The sequence below is a fragment of the Phalacrocorax carbo genome, chromosome 1 (assembly GCF_963921805.1).
Source record: "Phalacrocorax carbo chromosome 1, bPhaCar2.1, whole genome shotgun sequence".
NCBI lineage: Eukaryota > Metazoa > Chordata > Aves > Suliformes > Phalacrocoracidae > Phalacrocorax > Phalacrocorax carbo.
This window is the reverse complement of record NC_087513.1, coordinates 144,835,421-144,855,223: the sequence shown is the minus strand read 5'-3', so window position 1 is coordinate 144,855,223 and position 19,803 is coordinate 144,835,421. Positions and strand designations below refer to the sequence as shown.

General features: G+C 43.1%; 1 protein-coding gene across 1 annotated transcript in view; it reads right to left on the bottom strand.

The window, feature by feature from the left end:
* The window catches only part of GABRB3 (gamma-aminobutyric acid type A receptor subunit beta3), a 114,121-nt gene extending 94,960 nt beyond the window's left edge, over positions 1-19,161 (bottom strand). Inside the window, exons 1-3 of the mRNA XM_064438385.1 lie at positions 18,986-19,161; positions 18,710-18,801; positions 18,474-18,541 (exon numbers count right to left, since the gene is read on the bottom strand). Coding sequence (XP_064294455.1) covers positions 18,474-18,541; positions 18,710-18,801; positions 18,986-19,065 — 240 coding nt within the window. The 5' untranslated portion in view covers positions 19,066-19,161. The remainder of the gene's footprint in view (positions 1-18,473; positions 18,542-18,709; positions 18,802-18,985) is intronic.
* Positions 19,162-19,803: the final 642 nt, after the last annotated feature.

Below are 19,803 nucleotides of genomic sequence, written 5' to 3'. Positions count from 1 at the left end.
CTTTATCTTTTTGGAAACGGAGGAGTCACAATTTCTTGAAAGAACACCGCATCTGCTCTCAATTCCTATTCTGCATTTAAAAATACAAATTTTAACAGCTTTTGAAATGTATTACAGTTTCTTTTTTTGAAGCTCATTGAAGTCATCATAAACTCTCATCTCAGGGATTACACACTCCTATACCTTATACTGTAGAACTCAGTACTGCAGGCAAAAGCAGCTCGAGGAAAAGTAGTTTCAGACATAAATTAATTCGTGGCTGAATATCCAAAGACATTTGGATTTTCTCTTCTTGAATTCCGAGCAGCATAATTCAAACATTACTTCAGAAAGATTTTTGAGGACTAGTGCAATTTAAAGCAAATGAACTGCTGCTTTGAGATTTCCAGACTGGAAAAGTCCAGAAATTTAGGGGACATTTTACAGTTTTTCCTCTTCACAGTCACAGACATACACACACTGCTTTATACTGTTTGTAAATTGACATTTTCTGGCATCGAGAGGAAACGGTGAAAGCAAGAAACTTCCTGTAATCTGCATGAGTGCGCAGAGGTAGAGTTCACTACAATGTCAGCGATTAACACTGGACAGCTTTGGGGGTTTAATAAGCGCAACTAACAATGATGATGACGTGCATTATAACAATATGGTGTAGAAAGTATGATCTACAAGGAAAAATGAGGCCAAAAACTATATAGAGAGATATCCTTTATCTGGGTGGACATTAGCTAAATTAGTGCAATCATTTATTTTAATATCCGTTAGCTTAAGCATTAAAGAAACCAACTGCAACCACAGACATTCCTGAACTGAAAAACGAGGAGGCTGGGATATATTTTCAGGGAAGTATCACTTTTTTGCGCTATTCATTAAATATCTGATACTAGCCCAGTCAGAGATATGATACTGGGCTAAGAGACATTTGGTATGAGCTGATACAGCAATTCTTACACCTGTTTACCACTACTTCTCATAAACAGAGGAGAAATTAGAATAAAGATGATTATATCGCTTCACAACTAGTTGCTAATTAAGTGATGAATGAATAACACATCAGGTGGGGACGTGCTTCAATGTCCCAAAATGAAATAGCAATTCATTCTAAAAATGGGAGTCAGTATGGCTTTCAGTTATCTATATTAGCGCTGTCCTTCAGATCGGGAATGTGGTGAGTCTGCCAACGGCTCTCCCTTCCTATACCTTGATTTACGCTGTAAAGCCGTTTGGGAGTATGTCAACTTTTCTCCTTTTGGTTGGACCCAAACCAGAGGTGCATTCCATAAGCACACCTAAAGCTCCAACTGTAACTTGTTATGCAGCTCACTCAGCCAAACCAGAACAACTTCTACAAAGCAAACTCCCAGCAGAAGCATTTAATGTGGTCACTGGCCACCCTGCTGAACCCTGCAGATCTGCACCTACTGGGCTGCACAGTACCAGCCTTTGTCACCAAAAACTGGACCAGATCTCAGGAAAGCAGGGTCTGTCACTGGTCTGCTGAAGGATGCAGGACATGATTCCTCTCTTGTCTGTGGCCCCACACCCATAAGACTAACCCTTTTAGGTGGAACTTTGAGACCTATCAATGAAAAGTGATTTCCACAGTTATTTCAAATGCATGGTTAACATGACATTCCGGTAATCAATTCCCTTACAGACCTACAGTATTGTACATGGGTTTTGTAAACTATCTATCCTCCCACCCACATCTCACTTGTCAGGCCCTTCACTAGAGAAGAGACGCAGCTGGGCAGAATCAGACCCGCTGGACCCCATGAATGGCTCAAAGGTCAGCCTGCAGAGCACGCAGGTAGGTCTGATCAGCTCAGTGTTGAGAAGGCATTTTTAATGGAAATCTTAGATTGCTGCTATAAATTGAGATGCCAGTTGGCTTTGTTTTCCACTGATGTGCTTCCAAAATAGACAGTTTCCCGCTTCTGTTAACGTAAAACCTGCAAAATAATTCTACATAGCATTAAAAAAAAAATTACCTGGTTTGATCAGTACACATCAAACAAATTTGTATCTGTTACCTTTATTGACATTTTCTTCCTCATCTCTCACACACACTGAACATCAAGTATCTCTTTGGAGTGCTACAAGCGAAAGTGGAAGGAAAGTTTGCCTCACAGAAAGGCTCTAATGACGCCAAGGATGAAAAGCGTAGGGTAATGGCATCCACACAGCTGGCCATCGCACTCAGAGGGACAACCTGCCAGTGCAGCACCAGCTATAGGTCTGAAGCTTGTTGAGTCTGGAGTCATGCATTTCCTTCAGAAAAAAAAATTGTTTTGGAAAAGCTGAACTGCAAACATCACTGGAGCCTTCTGTCACAGAAAACCATGGGGAATTTTCATCAGCTCTAAATTCCTGCTGAGAATTCACCTCCGTTTAAGAGTTCAACAGGTATGGCTTAGTGAGGATGTTTAATAAGGCTCAGTGCAGTACAGCCAGTACATCTGGTACAGAAAAAAAAGCTGAATTTATTAGGCCTACAGGTCAGTATATAAATTTCTCAAAGAGACTCTATGCCTATGTCTCTACAAGTGAATTAAACATGACTAGAATATTAAACATATATTCTGGCACTGAGGCCATCTGGCAAGAACATCTTGAGTCCTTACTATCAGACTTTCTCACCCTCTGAAGAGAGGTGGCTGTAGGCTAGCTGGGTATCTGGCCCTGAGGACTCCTGAGCAGCACCTGGGAAGCCTCTGAGGGAGCACCAGCTGGCAGGGGACAAAACTACTCCATGAAGCGCTCCAAGACTTATTGGTAGGGTTGGTTGGACTTCCAGTACTCGGGAACATTTACCAAAACTGTGGTGAAATAGCCTATTGGCAGTGGTGTCTGTATGTTTTTCCCCCCTGCCTTTTTTTGTGTAAGTCTAGAGAAGGAGCCGAGAGTCGTGGTGGGATGGCAGAATAAACATACATACACACACGTACACACGTCAGGGAAATCCAGTTCCTGGGGTTATTTCTTTGTGGTCCAGCAGTAACTGTTGAACTGTAAAGTCTTTAATAATTTCTTTGGGATGTACACTAACTCTAAATGACACTGAGCCTCTGGAGATTATTGAATAATTAATAAAACATTTTTTCTCCCCTTTTATCAGTGTCTAATGTTCTAGTATGTTTATTCCCATGAAGGGAAACCAAGAAAAAAATGGTGTTAGACCTGCTGGTAGAAAACAGACACTGAGTCAAACAGAACTCTTTATTCAGTTTCTGTATGTTTCACTGGGAGTTTAGCTTTAAAAGTATTAAGAAAACAATGTTTTGAAAATATACGGATTGGATCTTCATCAGGTAGATCTTACAGTCAGAACAGCTGAAGGGAAAAATGGGAAAAGTTGTCTTAAATCAGTTTCTTATTCCTCTGATTCCAAAGCAGTCAGACTGAGCCAGCTCCCAAGCAGGAAGTGCAGCAGAGCAAGGGCTACAGAAATACTGTGTGCCAAGTCATCTAAGTGCTACACAGACCCTGTTGCACACAAATTCTGCCCTCTGCTCATCCTCACAAGCTTCCCTCCATATCCCACCTAGATGAAAAGGTGGTATCAGCTCCAGAAAGGAATTTCCAACAGTGTTTTCCTTCCCTTTTCCCTGAAGGGAATCCTCAGCTTCTTATTTACTCTCTTGCACTGAGACAACAACAAACAGATAGACTCCAGAAAGGATCTGGCTACTTCCTAGACCTCTGGATTTTAAAAAAAAGCCCTTTTCATACATAAAACTTACAGTACAATGCCAAACAATATATCAGGATGAATCATGACTGGCATAACAGTTGGTGACTACTAAAGAGAACACTTGATTAAAAACAACGAAGATATGCCGGAGAGTGATTAATGCAAAAGGGCAAGGTTTAGAAACAAATCAGCATTTGAGAACTCCAGCCAATATTGTCGTAAAGCTAAGGAGTAAGTAATACCATTTGCATCTGTATGAAGATGTTGAACCGAATACCAGCCACAGTTCTGCTATGCATTTTGCTGATTTTAGAAACAAGGAGACGGCAGAACAAGGCCTAAAATTCATGCGGATCATAGGACGATCAACAGAGGTAAATGAAAGACGTTTTTTCAAAGAAACAAAGATTCAAAGTATTTTTGGAATTCAGTCTTGTAATTACATACAATTCTTCTGCTGCTTTTAACACACTCTCCAACAGTCACAATTCTGTGGTCCTATTTTGGGGGTGGAATATATATCTAGGATGGAAAGTGTGGTCACTTCTCCCCATTCAAAGCACCTGAAAATTCAGGCTATGATACCTAACTGCTTAAAAATTCCAGTCTTGGCGTGAAGATCTGAGTGTCTGTAGCATTTGCGCCGTCCTATGAAGACACAATGGGATAAGCTGATGGTCAGGATATCGGCTTTAGCACTGGACTGCTTTGCTTCTGCCAGTCTGTGTGACAGCCGACAGAAGATGGGCCGAAACCTCTTCACTTTGACACCACTGAAATTGCACAACTGCATATAACAGCCAAATTTGACACTGTATTTTCCCTGGAAAGGAAAGGAAAATGTGTTCCTCAGAAGTCTGATATGACATAATATGCTAAAATAGTCTCCTCTGGAGCTTTTTCAGTCAATCAATAAAATAAGCGTCTTGGAGGAACACTGAATACGTTTTTGATCACATGGAAACTACAGCTCCTTCTGAGTAACTGCCTATTTACCAATGGTTTTGGTGAAAAACAATAAAGATACCCTGTCCCTGATAAGCAGTAATAACCAAATAAAACCAAACTTTGACTCCACCACGATCTTACAGTAATCTAAAAATGGAACAATTCTGCCCGCCCCCCCCCCCCCCCAATCTTCCTCCCCTCTGTTCTCTCTTCTGTTCTCTAACTCCATTAGAATCAGTAACAGTTTATAATATGGCTCACCACAGCAAAAGCACAGGTAGAAGTAAACTGGAGGATGTTTTTGAAAAGGTCTGGTCCCTCAAGTCTTCTAAAGGTTTGACTCTTCTTATATTTATTTCTACAGCACAAATGTCTCCTATTCAAGTCAAAATAAATATAGAAATAAGACACAGCATAACAGTATCATTAAAAATAAGCTGTTTCTGTTTTCAAAGAAATTAACATGCCTGTACTGACAGGCATGCTACACTAGTAGAAAAGGAGACACAGAAAAGGATTCGAAGCTGAGCATTGAGCAATGAGGCAGGGCAGCCAGCTGTAGGCAAGGGCGTCTTGAATATGAAAATGCCCAAGTGGCAGTGGGTTGGTTGTACTGCACGAACTGATGAAAAAATATCACACTTCTGTCACAAAGATGACCAGAGAGTAAAAGACATGAAGATTCAGCAAGAGACAACAGGGAGAAAAGGATGGAAGTATACTAGTCATCTCTGTTGAAGCCAGGACAAATCTGGTTGCAGTGATAGATGACCACAATTCAATGACAGATTGAAAAGTAACCCTGACACTTTCATCCTTTGATTGCCTTCATCAACATTACATCTAGTCAATTCTTCACACCCATTATTTCCATATACCTGAAGATTTATCACTCATCCTTGAAAGGCAGTATTTCATTGTGTGTCCTCTAAAAGCAATTAACTAAATTCATCTTCTGAATCTTCAGCATTGTTACTGCATTATTGCTGCGTTTTAATCTAACTCCTCAGAAGTGACCTGCCATGAAGTACAGATTCATCATAACATTTTATTTCAGGTTTGCTTTGATTTTATTATCATGAAGGAGATCACAAAAACATATCAATGTATATCAAAGTACAAAGAGACATAGGGGATTCAGCAATGCCACACATAGTAGTGGGCAAGTGACATTCAGTATTGTTCTACAAATATTATAATCAAACAGCATACAGTGTTGCAAAGAATTTCAGAACTCATTTATTACCATGGTATGCAGTAGCAAGCCCCAGCTACACTGAAGCTCAGAAGGAATAGCTAATTGTGTGCCAGAAAATAGCAAGCTATATTTGTATTTAGCTTAATTCAGCAGTGTTTTTAGGGAAAGGGAGCGATCTGGTTTTCCCACAATAGATATTTTTTTTTTTTTGTAGACTGCACACCTTAGGAAAAGGACTAGAAAAATAACAATCAGAAAATGCAGCCTCCTGCTTCAGGGCACAATAGATGTGGATAATCAAGAGTCAATAGGGAAGAGAAAGAAAAATCGCATAAGGAACATATGGGAGTCTCACGAGATTTGGTCACTTTCTTAATTTATTAAAAAACAAAATCATTCAGGGACTTCTAGAGAAAAGTAGTAACAAATTACTATGACTTCTCTCTTGAAGACAGCTGTTCAGTGAGCACCAGCAGTCAAATTAGTAGGTATACTTATCTGAGTGGAATAATTCTTTTTTGAGTTAAACCACTTTGCACATACAGAAGCCTTTGTGCCAGCAGGTTACCGAATGTCATTATACACGTGTCTCTGTGGGTAAATTAGAGGAATATATGGCAAGGTTATAAATTAGATCCTTTTAGATGTGACTAATGAAGGAAAGGGATAACATAATGAGTGTTAGGGCTAGATTATTTCTTTAGGAAGGCTAAGCAAAAGGGATCTTCTTCAGAGGTTGAAATTTCTTTTTTAATGTAAAGATAAAGAAACAATTCACTAATGGATAACAAGATTACTTTACGCAAACTTCTGGCTTCCCTTTCCAAATTACAGCATCACCATCCAATTCCAAAGGCACCTAACACCACATGAATGGGTATGCCGGGAAAGATGTACAGTATCAAACTTGATGCAGTACTTTACAATCAGGTTAATAATATATGAGCATGCGACTAAAGTGGGTCTACTGGAAAGACAAGCTGATCAACTATCTTAAATGCATTTTCTAATTCACTGCCCATTTTCTTCCTCTTTTTTTTTTTTCCTGTCCATTTAAGGGGGAGGGTTTATAAAAAGAACTGTAGGCAGATAATCAACATTTTTAAAATAGCTAATCTATTCTGAAGCTAGCTCAACCATTTTTCGGGGGGGGGGGGGGAAACCCACAAGAAACGCCAAAGACGACACCATTTTTTGATTAAAAGGAAATGAAACATTTCCTCCTTAAAATTGATTTCTCTTAATCACCTCTCGTTCATCACACAAACACACAGGTAATGCTAACTACTTCTCTTCACATTCCATAATTTCTTACTGCCCAAGGACACCCTGCCTTCTCTGTCACATGAGCCAGAAGTGAAGTCCAGTCCACCTCATCTAGGCAATTAACTTGCACCTATATTCTAGGTGCCTAATAAACGCAGTGTAGGGGACTCTGGTACTTTCTTTAGTTCACTTTCATGAAAAGAGGTTGTTATGCTGGAAATCCTCCACAGAAAGACCATTACCTGCCTAAACTGAGGTGAACAACTCCACCTGTATTTAAGTGCATGTTAACCGCCCAGTGTAGTTGGCCACCTCAAGCTCCTTCTTCTCTTCATCAGTAGCTGTTGCTCATCTACAAGAGCTTTCTGCTCTGTGATACAGCTCAATATGCACCTTTCAAACGGTGAGGGAAGTCACTGTCAATGGGTATGAAGCCAAGCAAGACCAAGAGACAGAGCTCATCCCCAAGAAACAAGTTTGCAATGGCAGAATCCCAGTGTGCAGAGAATATCTGTCCACCTAGAAGACACATTCTCAAAGAGAAACAAAGAGCTCGGACAGCAGGGCAGCGTCAAGAGAACATTCAGGTGGCATTCACTTCACCTACATCCAGAATCATAACAGATGGGCATTTGGCCCAAGGCATGCTTCCTGGACAGAGAATGAAAAGAAACAAGCTCCCTACAATGAGTTATCTTCCAGTATAGGTACTGCCAGTCTGATAGGATGTAGCACCCACTGGAGAGTCACAGCTCTCTCACTAGGAAGGGTGACTACGTAACCTCACATGGATGCAATGAATTGCACTTTTCAGATATATCTAGCCTAGCAAATAAAGTAAGCCAGGGAGTTTTCTGATTCAAAGAGCATGTGCCGTGGCATGGTGTGGCATGGCACAGCTTGTTTCTATCTAGATTAACTTATTTCACGGCAGAAGTAGCTGCATCCAAGCTGCCTACTGGGAACTGACCTGGCATGTGCTCACCTCCAGAGAGTACCCAAGCGTCACCTGGGAAAATGCTGGGCCAAATCTGTGCTAATGATTAACATACAACGGGTGCGTGCCTGAGTTCAGGTGCTGTGCTCAAGCACAAGCTCAAGCACAGATCATCAGGAGCATCACAACTCTTAGATCTAGCAGATCCATAGCTTATGGGGTCCCTTTGCAAACAAAATCAAGGGTTATATCTATTCTGCAAGTCCTGCAAACATTTTCTTATGCAAAGTTCCAGTTGGTCTGGGAGATGTTTTTGTTATCCAAAGAGAAAGCCTATTTCACATGATTCGAAAATGCTTAGAAAGGCCAAGTGTTGCTATCTGAATAGCCTAGGAGGTCAGAAACTAAAGCAAATCACTGCTGGAGCAGAGAAACAGAGATGTGTCATTGTGTTATATTACAATAAAGGCCAAAGCTCATCTTTTGTATCTTTAATGGATAACAAGACTTACTGCATTAGTCAATACTTCCAACTTGAGTTGGTGTATTTTAAAATTCAGAATTCAAATGCATTTTTGCATTGTCTGTTATTTTCAGCTTCAAAAAATCAGTGTATTTTAAAAGGCACAGTGGCATCAGAAACCACCAAGAATAGCTATCTGCTTACAAAATAACTTTTGACTAAGTAGAAGAATGGTTTCCACTAGTTTACATTTCAGCATTCTAAGTCTGGCAGATTCAATTTCTTCCTCTTCCAGACTTATTCCCCCACTGAAAAATGTGAGAGGGGCTCAGCTTCCCCACATAGCCAAGTCCAAATCTGGGAAGGGGAAGCCCTCAGCTCTTTGATTCTGCACCAGCCCAGTCCCAAAGAAGGGAAGGGCCTGCCCAACCAAGCTCACGTGGCATGTGAATTGGAGTACACCTCAACATTTGACATTATAACTAAGCAATGAGCTCACGTGCTAAGCCTGTGATGGATAAGTAACCACCTGACTAGGAGATGTTAAAATATCCCTCATGTGATCACAAAATAGCCACGTGTGACTCAGGGGAATGAAGCACTCTCTTTCAAGTAACTTTAGGGTTAACACACCAGCAGAGTATGATAGTGGGGCTATCTTACATCTCAATTAGAGCAAGGGTTGTGCTATTTTTAATCACATGGATTTAAGCTTGCTTATAAAGGTTATCTTCTCTGTCCTACATGTATTTCAATTCAAGACTGACAAAAAGCCTACCTGAAAAAACCTCCATAGTTCAAACTGTATACGGAATTTTACATGCATTAACCTGCTGGGTAGTATTACTTAGTGCTGCTAAAAATCATCTATGTACCAGTTCAGCACAGTCTTCTACTTACCTCCAGGTTAAGGTTAAGGAGGAACAATAGGTGGAATTCATTCCAACTTTAACTAAAAACTGAGCATCTACCCTAGGACAGTCAACTCCTCTCATTGTGTTCTCTGTCCCATTACCCTGTTAGCACCCTAGATAGGGCCAGTCATCTTTACTGTCTTAAATACCTGCCTTAGAACAAAAAATATTGTCTTATGGAAGGGCTTCTCTCTGTTAAAGGGCGCTCCAGTGATCAGCTCTGGCTGCTGGTCATATGCTGGACAACCTATTTAAAGCTTGTGAAACAAGCCACGTTCAAGGACCTAACATCCACTGATTGTACAGGATAGTTCTGAGCTGTGTACTGACATAACTTCACAGCTTCCAGAAACTGCACTAGCTGCACCAGAGGTAACTCTGGCATCTCTGCAGATTGCTGAATTGTGCCATGGAGACATACCCATGAACTAATGAAAATTCAACATTCATATTAGTATAAAGAAAAAAGTCATTAACTGCTATTGAACTGCCAATTATCCAGTGTAACTGCAGACCTCCCAGCACAGCTGTTTTACTTTCCCTCTCTGCTGAATGCAATATTACATTCATATTGCAGGTTACATTATCACTGCAACCTGTAACCGGTTCCTAACTGCTGAGAGAACAAATTATTTTGCCAAAATTATTGGTTCAAATCCGTAATAGTGAATAATGAATTAGACATGCCTAGACTTGGGGATTTTTTCCTTGCAATCTCTGTAGTTATAAGAAACTGTGAAATTCGATTACAAATATAAAATGAACTCTCCTTTTGAAATTATTCTTCTTCCAGCTATTTTTGATGACTCCAGGGAGAAAGAAGAAAGTTTGTCCTGGATAAGCTAAAACCCCTAATGGTAACTAAATATTACTCAACCTCTCCCACTGAAAGTTTTTATTATCCTTCAGTATTGATGGATTGTACTTGATACTACCTGAGTTTAAATTCTTTATATTATCTAATCTTTATTAAAATGAAAATTGTGGGGAGAAGTGTATCATTAGTAAATGATCCTAAGGCTCTGGTGACAGTTAAACAAAAAGTACTGTCTTTCAGAGTTTGGAGACTTAGGAAGTGGCAAGTTACAAATCATGAGAGGTTGCAAGAGTAACCAGAGAAGTATTAACATGTGTTTGTTCTTCCCCAAGCATCCACTACCATCCAGTATCAGAGTCAGGATGCTTGGCTGGGTGGACCTTTAGACAGATATGTCATGGATGTTCCTGCATTTTTATGTTGTCTTCTGCCAAGCATGAGATTGTCTACCGTGCCTTTATCAGACTGCTAAGCATTCTGCATGACTACAGACATTAAATTATCTGAACAAGCACTCAGTGCATGAATAAAAATAGTCATATAAATAACACACTTTTCTCTCTTTTCTTCTGTCTTCAAAGGAATGGGAAAAAATGCTAAGCATAGAGTAAAATCCATAAAGTTTCTGTGAATTTTCCACTCCTGTATAACTTAAGTGAGTGTACTTCTTCATTACTTGGGCAGGATGAAAGCCTGTTGACGGAAGTAAAAGTTTACTCTTGGTTACATGCACAGAGTCCTGACCTTGTATTTTATGACTAATTTTTTAATGACCAGTATATTTCAAAGGACACATGCAACACCTGTTGCAGTCAATGCAAAGATACCAAGAACATGATGAAGATACATACACAATGTTGGTAACTAATGACATCTCAGATGACATGGCATATCCTCGTGACGCTGCCATGTATTACTAACGACCTATGGGAGACTCCTGATCTGCAGCATCAGCGTGAGACCATGCTTCTGTGTACAACTCAGGGGAGCACTGACAGAAAGTGTAATTAAACCAGAGCACAGATTCACAGAAATACAGTGCTGGATAAGACCTCAAAGCATCAGCTCTCCAGAGGCAAGAGCAACACCACTGAAAGAGCTGTTTTTCTAGTCTCTTCTTTAAAGCCTGAAACAAAGGAGATGCTACAACAAATGTAGTTAGCTGAAAAGTAATCGGAAATTAATTAATTAATTTCTTCAGGTCTTACTGCAATTGGTTCTAAAGAGCAGCTCATCATCTTCCTCTCACCACCAGCTTCCTACATATTGGGAAATTTACATCCTCTCTCCGTCCTATTTTTCAGTGCTAAACAAACCCTTTTACTTCAGCATTGCTGTATACACCCTGACTTCTGATTATTTTAATTAGAAACATTTGTTTTCCTTCCTTACATCTCCTGTTTGTATCATTCTCCCTGCAAACCAGTGCAAAAACACTGGACACAGCATTCTTGCTCAGGCTTCGCTAATGGTGGACAGAGAAATGCCTGTGTCTTGTGAATGATGCTTCTACTTACGTACCCAAGAGTAAGACACATCTTTTTTCAGTTGTATTGCACTTGTGACTTGGATTAACTTTTTCACTTGCTTTAGACTCTGGTCCAGTAAAACCTCCACATCATTTTTTTCTGTGCTGCTGCTTAGCCAATTCTTTCTGATTTTAAGCACTGGATTCTCCCTTCCTTACAAAATGTAACACTTTATGCTTGCCCCTTCTTTATTTAGGGCTATTCCTCTAATTTATAAACATAATTTCAAATTCCTGAAATGTTTGCAATTATTCCACATTGATGTCATCACAGATCGTATCTATTTCATCATCCAAGTCAGAATGATTCAAAGCTGGCAGCTGCAGTTAGCTTTTAAAAGCCTGTTGCCACCTCCCAGCAACATTAACTACCTCCTCATTTCTGCATAAACAGGTATTTCTTCCCCTTCACAGCAGCTGCTTTTCTCTGCGGATAAGCAGAAGCCTGTCATCAATTCCCCTGGTCAAACAGGAGTCACTCTCCCATCACGCCATCTGCTGCAAGTGCTTCTCCCTCTGTCAACAGGAACTACGAAACCTGATGGGTGGAGAGAGAGTGAGGCAGGCTGGAGTTGTTCACGGGTACTGTCCTGAGGATGAGAAATGGATGAGGCCAAGACAGAGGATCAGAAGGAATTATGCTCCTCTTGCCAGCTGGCAACTAGAGGGCAGGTAACCTGCTAAGATAGACTGTCCTCCAGGAGCAGTACCCATTGCTGCCATCTCCTAGTGGATGGCTGCTGGCTCGTCACCAGCACAGTGATACCATTCTTTGCAGGGCTGTGCTGGCCTCAGGAGATGCTTCTCCGCTTGGGCAGTATTTCTTTCTTCTTATTATCTATCAAACATATATGTGTGTGTGTGTATATAAATATACACACACACAAAAAATTATTTACATGGTCTATCTGCCGTCTCTTTAGTATGATCTATGAGTCTCCCTATGTACATTAAATTATAAAATATATAAAAGCCAAAATCGGTATATGAAGTTATATATTCTATTTTATACTCCTGTGATTTGTGATCAAGTTATAAGCACTGCACACATGAATCTTCTTCTGGCTGGAAAAGTTGTGTTTGCAATAAAAATGATTACGTAATCACTATTAGTACAACTCATTTACTCTCCGCATCTGAATCTTCAAAGCAACATATGTCACAACTCAGTTACAATTTCCTGCATGAGATTACTTTGAGATTCTGTTTGCAAAGTATTTAGAAAGTAGCTGCTTATGGCCAGAAATATAAGCTATATTTATTATAGTAAACACAGGTTACATTTTGCCATGCCTAACTGCCGCCACCTGAAGACTAACCAAGTTGCCTTGGCTCTCTCCATAGTCCTTCAGGAAAGACCTCCCAGAATAATGAATCCTTCCATCTCAAAAAAAAACCAAAAACCAACAAACCAAAAAAACAGTATCACACAGATGTCTAAGATACCTCTTACAAATTAACACCTATCTCCTGGTTCCAGAGGGAGCCTGGAGGATGAGCATTGGCTGGACACCTAGGGAACAATTCACTTACCTAAGCAAGGGTGTCTGGTGCCATTTTGGATGCTCTGGATTATGCAGGACCATTGCATAAAGCTGGTAGGTACAGCACAGGACCTATGGGAGTCCTCTACCCTTCTGGAGAGGCAGCTGGAGTTGAAATGGGATACCCTGAGGCAGCTAAAATATCTAACACTCACTATTAAGGTGTCCTCTCTATTTTAAGGTAAATAGCTCTCTGGACTCCATCACCTGTATTGACAAGGATAAGATTCAGTTGTTTAAACTTCAGGAGCTGGTGTCACATTTAACACATGTGCACAGAACACAAAGGCATGGCAGAGGACTTGCAAGAGATCTGCACCAACCTGGACTGGAAAGTGGAGGGCAATTATGATACCATGAAACCAAAATGAATGTAGACACCTTTGCTAAAGCAGCCTAATTCTGTTCTAGATCCCCATTAACTACGGTTGTACAGCTTATCAGTCTAGGTCACATTTAGACATCTAATTTTATACATCTCAATTAACAAGAACTGAATCCCACCCCATTTTTTAGATATCTAAAGGAAGATGTGACAAATCTCATCAACAGTGGTATGAAGGTTCTGCACCTTCAGTACTTCAGGTGAAGTATGAATTAATTCACCTAGAAATAATTATTTATGCCTCACTATCTAAGGAAGGTAGACAATATTTGCCCTCAGTGAATAAGAACTTTCGTTGACCCTAAAGCAGCAACTAAAACACAGTTTGTCAGAAAGATGTCAAAATTGCTTTGAAAATCGGCAAGCACCCAATGAAATCCATATGCATACTTGCAGTTTTATATTGGAACATATGTAAAAATAAAAAATTACAGTTTTAACATGGAACAGATTACATCTTTTTCAGAAACAACAACTCGTAAGTTTTATGGTCTGACTTTATGTCAAACTAATTTTCTGAGTACAGTATTCTCAAAACAGCAGGATGACTATATAGCCAATGATGCCTCCTGGGTTTTGCTGGTTTGAGTTTAATTTTATCAAAATTAGAGCCTTTGAAAAAACCCTGGATGAACAGCTCTGAAGTCCCCTCTATACACAAAAGAGAATGCAGACAGCACTTCAGAGAGCAGTAGCACAAGTTTCCTTTCTTACAGGAGATCATACTATTCTCTGCAAAACATTATCTCTAAGGAGAAAGGTTCATTTCTGCACTGATCCCCTTGTTTTCTCTATCCACTTTATGGCTTTACCTTCCATAAACTGTAAAACACATCCAAAAATAATGGGAAAATGAAAGCACGGCACCTTAGTCTTCCAGCTACAACGATGAGTTTAGAAAGGGGATTTTTTGGAGACTCAATGTATTGATTATTTAACTTCCTAATGATAAAAAGCTACAGGAGTATTTGGGTGCTTGAAATTATATGCCTGGAACTAACGCATTTGATTCACAAACTAAATGTTGAACAAGAATCGACTATGCAAATTCACAAATTGTGGATACTGTCTGACCGGAAACAGGCTGACAGACCAGTCAAAAGCACGAGAACTATTCCTTTTTCAATTCACATCATCTAAGCAAAACATACCTCTAGAACACAGGAAGTACAGAACACAATCAACCCACATCATTGAAAATTATAAATTATAAGCTACTGCGATGTGACAATAGTATTCTTCCATGCTCTTTATTTGTAAAATGACTTACAGTATTTTCTCAGTATTACGTCTGTTATTATTGATTAGTATTTTGTTTGGAGATGTACATTACTGTACATTTTACAGGCATTTACAGCAGTTTTAAATGCAATTATTGGAGGTATGCACAAAAATAGGTAGGTGGTTAAGTACCCAATTACAGGTATGATTTGTGAAATAGGCAAATAATAATGGGAAAGCACGCACAGGTAAAGCAGGGAAATAAAGCACATATGGAGATATACATATATATGTGCGTGTGTGTGAAGGTCATTAACAGACTGCAGCCCTTCCTTGAAAAATGCATTTCTTACATTCAACATCATTAATTCATTCTTTCTATCTCATATGTAACTCAAAGTATAAATATGAAAGCATATTATTTTTTACTCCATAAATGTTTAGTATTTTCAGCATGATGTAAACAGTATAGCAGAGTACCAATTTCAAAAATGCTAGTCAATATTTTCAAGATGTTATGAGATCAGGTAGAAATTGCTTATTTAAAACTTTCCAGTAAAACAATTTGATGCTTTGCAGTCCTGATACTTGCACCGGTCCTCCTGATCCAGCTTAGCATTTCAGCATCAAAAGGTAAAGAAAAATGTTAACTGTTCCACGTAATCTGAGGAAGATGCACATTCCTCTTCAATAAGTCTATTCTAAAAAATATCTACAGGTAGTCTGGATGCACAGAGGGCAAAGGGTTTTTTAATAATTTCCAACAGAAAGACTAAAAATACACAAATAAATTTTTAAAATGCTGGAAAGCCAAACGAGTAACTAGCAACTGAAGATTCACAGAGGAACGTGTTATATTTAAGCCTACAGTTTGATTAAGAATACAAAAGAGTATGATGCAAGCTGTAATTCTTGTTACAAAGAATTGTCATCATATCACTGAAAGCTATATTACAGGCTGCCTAGAAGGCAGTATAATAAAACGTGCTGTAATAACTTTTTATTTATGTTCATAAAATTGAAGAATGTTAATTCTCTGGTTATTTTATTTTTAATACAGAGATGAATTTTAACAAGCCAATTTATAAAAGGTTACACCAATGTCTAGATTTAAATCAAAGAAATTAATGTCCATACTACCACAGTTCACAGAGAGAAATTGAAAGACATTTCAATAGCTGATGAGGCTAAAGGTCAATGCTCACAATATCTGCTTGGAATTAAACGAAAGAATATGTCAAAGATTAAAAGTTGAGTTGGTAACCAGCATGAAGTTCAACAGTTATGTCTCAGGTCTTCAAACTGTGACTTTTTTTTTCCCCCCTCCCATTGCTATCTTAGAATGTATACCTCCTCAGTAATCTTCAAAAGCTCCGTCTGTTCATCATTATTCACCGTTTCTCGATATTTACTCAAGAATCTTTGCAGATCAGTATAAAGTTATCTTAAAAAGTAATCAACTCAGGCAGCACTTGGATATAGCTGTGCTTAGTCAAAGGTGACTTCTTTGACAGGGAGAAGAGACTAGCTTAGCTGAAACTCTGGTTGTAGTGAAGTGTTCACCAACCAGAAGCCTTTTCTGCTCATTTTTCCTGAAGTAAATTGATACAGTTTTTGTAACAATAGCACTTTAGCAATTCCCTTCAGAAACACGTATTTTGTTTCTGTTGCAAGATCTGTATTGATATTTTTCAGACTCTGCATTGCCCCTGAGAGGGCACAGAAAAAACCTCTTCGCTTCTTTAGAGCTCTGGCAACTCATGGGGAACAGTGGGCACTGACTTGTGTGGCAGCTAGAAACTACAGTAATTGTTACACTGGCTCACTGTCTGGGAAAAATGGAGGGCACCCATCCTCTCGAGGGCCTCCTGTCTTATTCCAAGATCTAATTACCCAGCCTGGCAGCACAATAAGCAGTGTAATTACTTACTTTTCCTTATAACCCTGCTGCAGTGGGTTGGACAAGTTGTTACTTAAACTTAACAGGCTTTCCCACAGCTTGCGGGGGGGGGGGGGGGTGGACCCACAAAAAGCACCACACATACCCTCATTTTCTTTCCAGTCTCAGTCTGCCCTTCTCTGATATTTATTGCCTGTGTGGCACTTCACATACACAAAGTGTTATATGTTAATTTAATGCGTAATGTAGTGCTTCCCGAAGTGTGGAGCACAGCCAAAGGTGGGGAAGGTAGCAGTGGGGATAATGAAATCAGACTTTTCAATTACTCTTCAAAGGTTCAGCTTCCATTTTTTTTGAGAAGCAATCCTACAGGTACAGAAAAGCCTGTGGAATATATGATGTGTCTCTGTAGCTGCCTGAATTTGCAGGAAGCCTAAAATAAACTCTTGTAAGAAAGAAATATCTCATTTGTCTCCCATGAATGAGCAGCAAGGCAGATGCTGGTGGCACTTTTACCTGCAAACAGGTAGCTGTATCTCTGTTAAAGCCACTTTTTAAAAGATTGGAAGTAGAGCAAGAAGTTTCTGTCTCAGAATTTTGGGTAGAGTGGGTGAAAGAAGGGGCAGGGTTAATGAAAATACAGAGATCATGTATAAAGCCAAGCTATGACAGGTTGTAACACTGCAATGGTGCACTGAAGGAGGGGTAGTGCTGGTGTTATTGCCATATTTACTAAAAGAGAGCTCAGCTTCCAAACGTAAGGAATTATTTTTAATGCCATAAATGTAACTACAGCACTGCAGAGTAAGCTGGTCTTTTACCTCAGGTTTGCAAATGGAAGAATAGAAGGACAAAAATCTGTGATAGAAGGGGGAAAACAAGTAGTTTGCTCAGAAACATGAACAATCCACCTCATATTTAGGATTAGGACAAGAAACCAATTCTACCTTCCTAACCCCAAACTACCAAACCGCACAGAGCAGGGGCCGAACCGCAGGAACACACTCAACCACCTCCCTCTTCCCCAGTGAACCTGACAGCCCCGAACAGTATCACTTTGCGAAGCAAAATTACAATTCCTCCAAACTCCACAGGCAACCGCGCCTGCTCTAGATGCTCAACAACAATTAACACGCTCGCACACGCCAGAGTTCATCCACCGAGAAGCTGCGTTGGGGTGTATTTTTCCCCCTAAACCGCGCAAGAAGCGGGGAGATGCCGCCAGCCGCGGCCCTCCGCCACCGGCCCCGGGAGCCCCGGCGCCCGCCCGCCCGCTCCGCTCCGCACCCCGCCGGCTGCGGGGCCGCGGCAGGTGCCGGTGGCCCGGCGGAGCCCCAGCGAGCTCCGGGGTGGGGAACGGGAAGGGAACGGGAGGAAGCGGAGGGGAGATCAGGCGGCCCGGCACCCCCGGGGCTCTGCCGGGCCACTCTCACCTGCGGAGGCGGCCGCCGGCAGCGAGAGGGAAAGGGGGGAAGGGGGAAAGCGCGGCTCTGGGGAAATAAAGTTTTCAGGCGGAGAGGAGAGAGAGCTCGGCCGCCGCCCGCCCTGGCAGCGGCGACGTCGTGCGAAGGCAGGGAGGGAAGGAGGGAAGGAACGGGCGGCTGTGACCCGCTGGCCGGCAGCCCCGGCCGCCCCCCCTCCCCCCCGCCCCCACTCACCATGTTGACTTCGGAAACCATGTCGATGCTGGCGATGTCGATGTTCATCCCCACGCAGACCGGCGGACCTGCGGGCAGAGGAGACCGTTACCCGCCGCTGCCGCCACCGCTCCGCGACCGGGCGGCGAGAGGGGCCGCGGGAGCCCGGCTGCGCCGTGCGGGAGCGGCGGCGGCCCCGGGGCGGGTCGGGGGACGGGGGAGAGCTGCGGGCTGCCAGCCCGGCCAGGGCGACTCACCTCCGAAATCCGGCCGGAGGCGGATGTCGTAGCCCTTCAACAATTTATCCACAGTTTCTTTCACGAAGGACATGTTGCCGGGATCGTTCACACTGTGGGGGCGAGAGACGGGGTGGGGAGGGGGGGGTGTCGGGCGGGGGAGGCAGAGGACGGGGTGCGGGGGGCCGGGGGCGACGGCGGGAGAGGGGAGCGGGGGAGGGGGTGCGCATTAGCTTATTCCCCTGGCGAAACGCATCCCGCCGGCCGCCGCCGCCGCCGGGGCACGCCGGCTCCTACCTCTGGGCGCAGCAGACCACGGCCACTAGGACGGGAGCGGAGAAGATCCCGAAGATCCTGCCTCCCCCAAAGCCCCACATCCCTCCGCTCCGCGCTCCCTCCGCGCAGCAGCAGCCGCCGCTGCCGCGATCCGGCTGCCCCGGCTGCCGCTGAAGGAAGAGGCGGAGGCGACAGTCCCCGTGTTCCCCCCCGCCCTCCCCCCCCCCCCCAAAAAAAAAAAAATCCGCCCCCCACCCCGCCGCAACACCGCTGCCCGGCCCGCGGGAGCCGCCCGCGCCCCCGGCTGCTCCCACCCCGCGGCCGGACGCCGCCGAGCCCCGGAGGAAGCCGCCCTCCGCCGGAGCCCGGCCGCCTGCCTCCCCTCCCCTCCCCTCCCCTCCTCTGCTCCCCGCCCGCCGTCCCCACACGCCGCCGCCCGCCCTGCCGCCTTCCCGCCAGCCGGGATGGGAGGGAGAGCGCCGCCGGCCCTCCCGGCGGAGAGCCCCAGGAGGGGCGCCTCGGGGAGCGGGGCTGGCCGCGGCCAGCAGCGGGGGCCGGTGGCTCCCCCGGCGCCGCCTCGGGGCACGCCCGCTCCGCCGGCGCCGGTCCCGGCCCCCCGCGACACCCGCCCTGAGGCGGGGGTGCCCCCCTCGCAGCCCCCGCGGGGGATCCCCGCAGCCGGCTCCTCTTCGGGAAGGCGAGGGGATCCGCGGGGTGTGAGTGGGGCTGCGGGGCCCGGGCGGCCCGCCGGGACCCCCCTGGAGCCGGGTGAGAGGGGGCTGCCCGGGGCCGAGCCGGCCGCCCTCCGCTGCCCCTCAGCCTGCCCCAAGCGGGGCGTC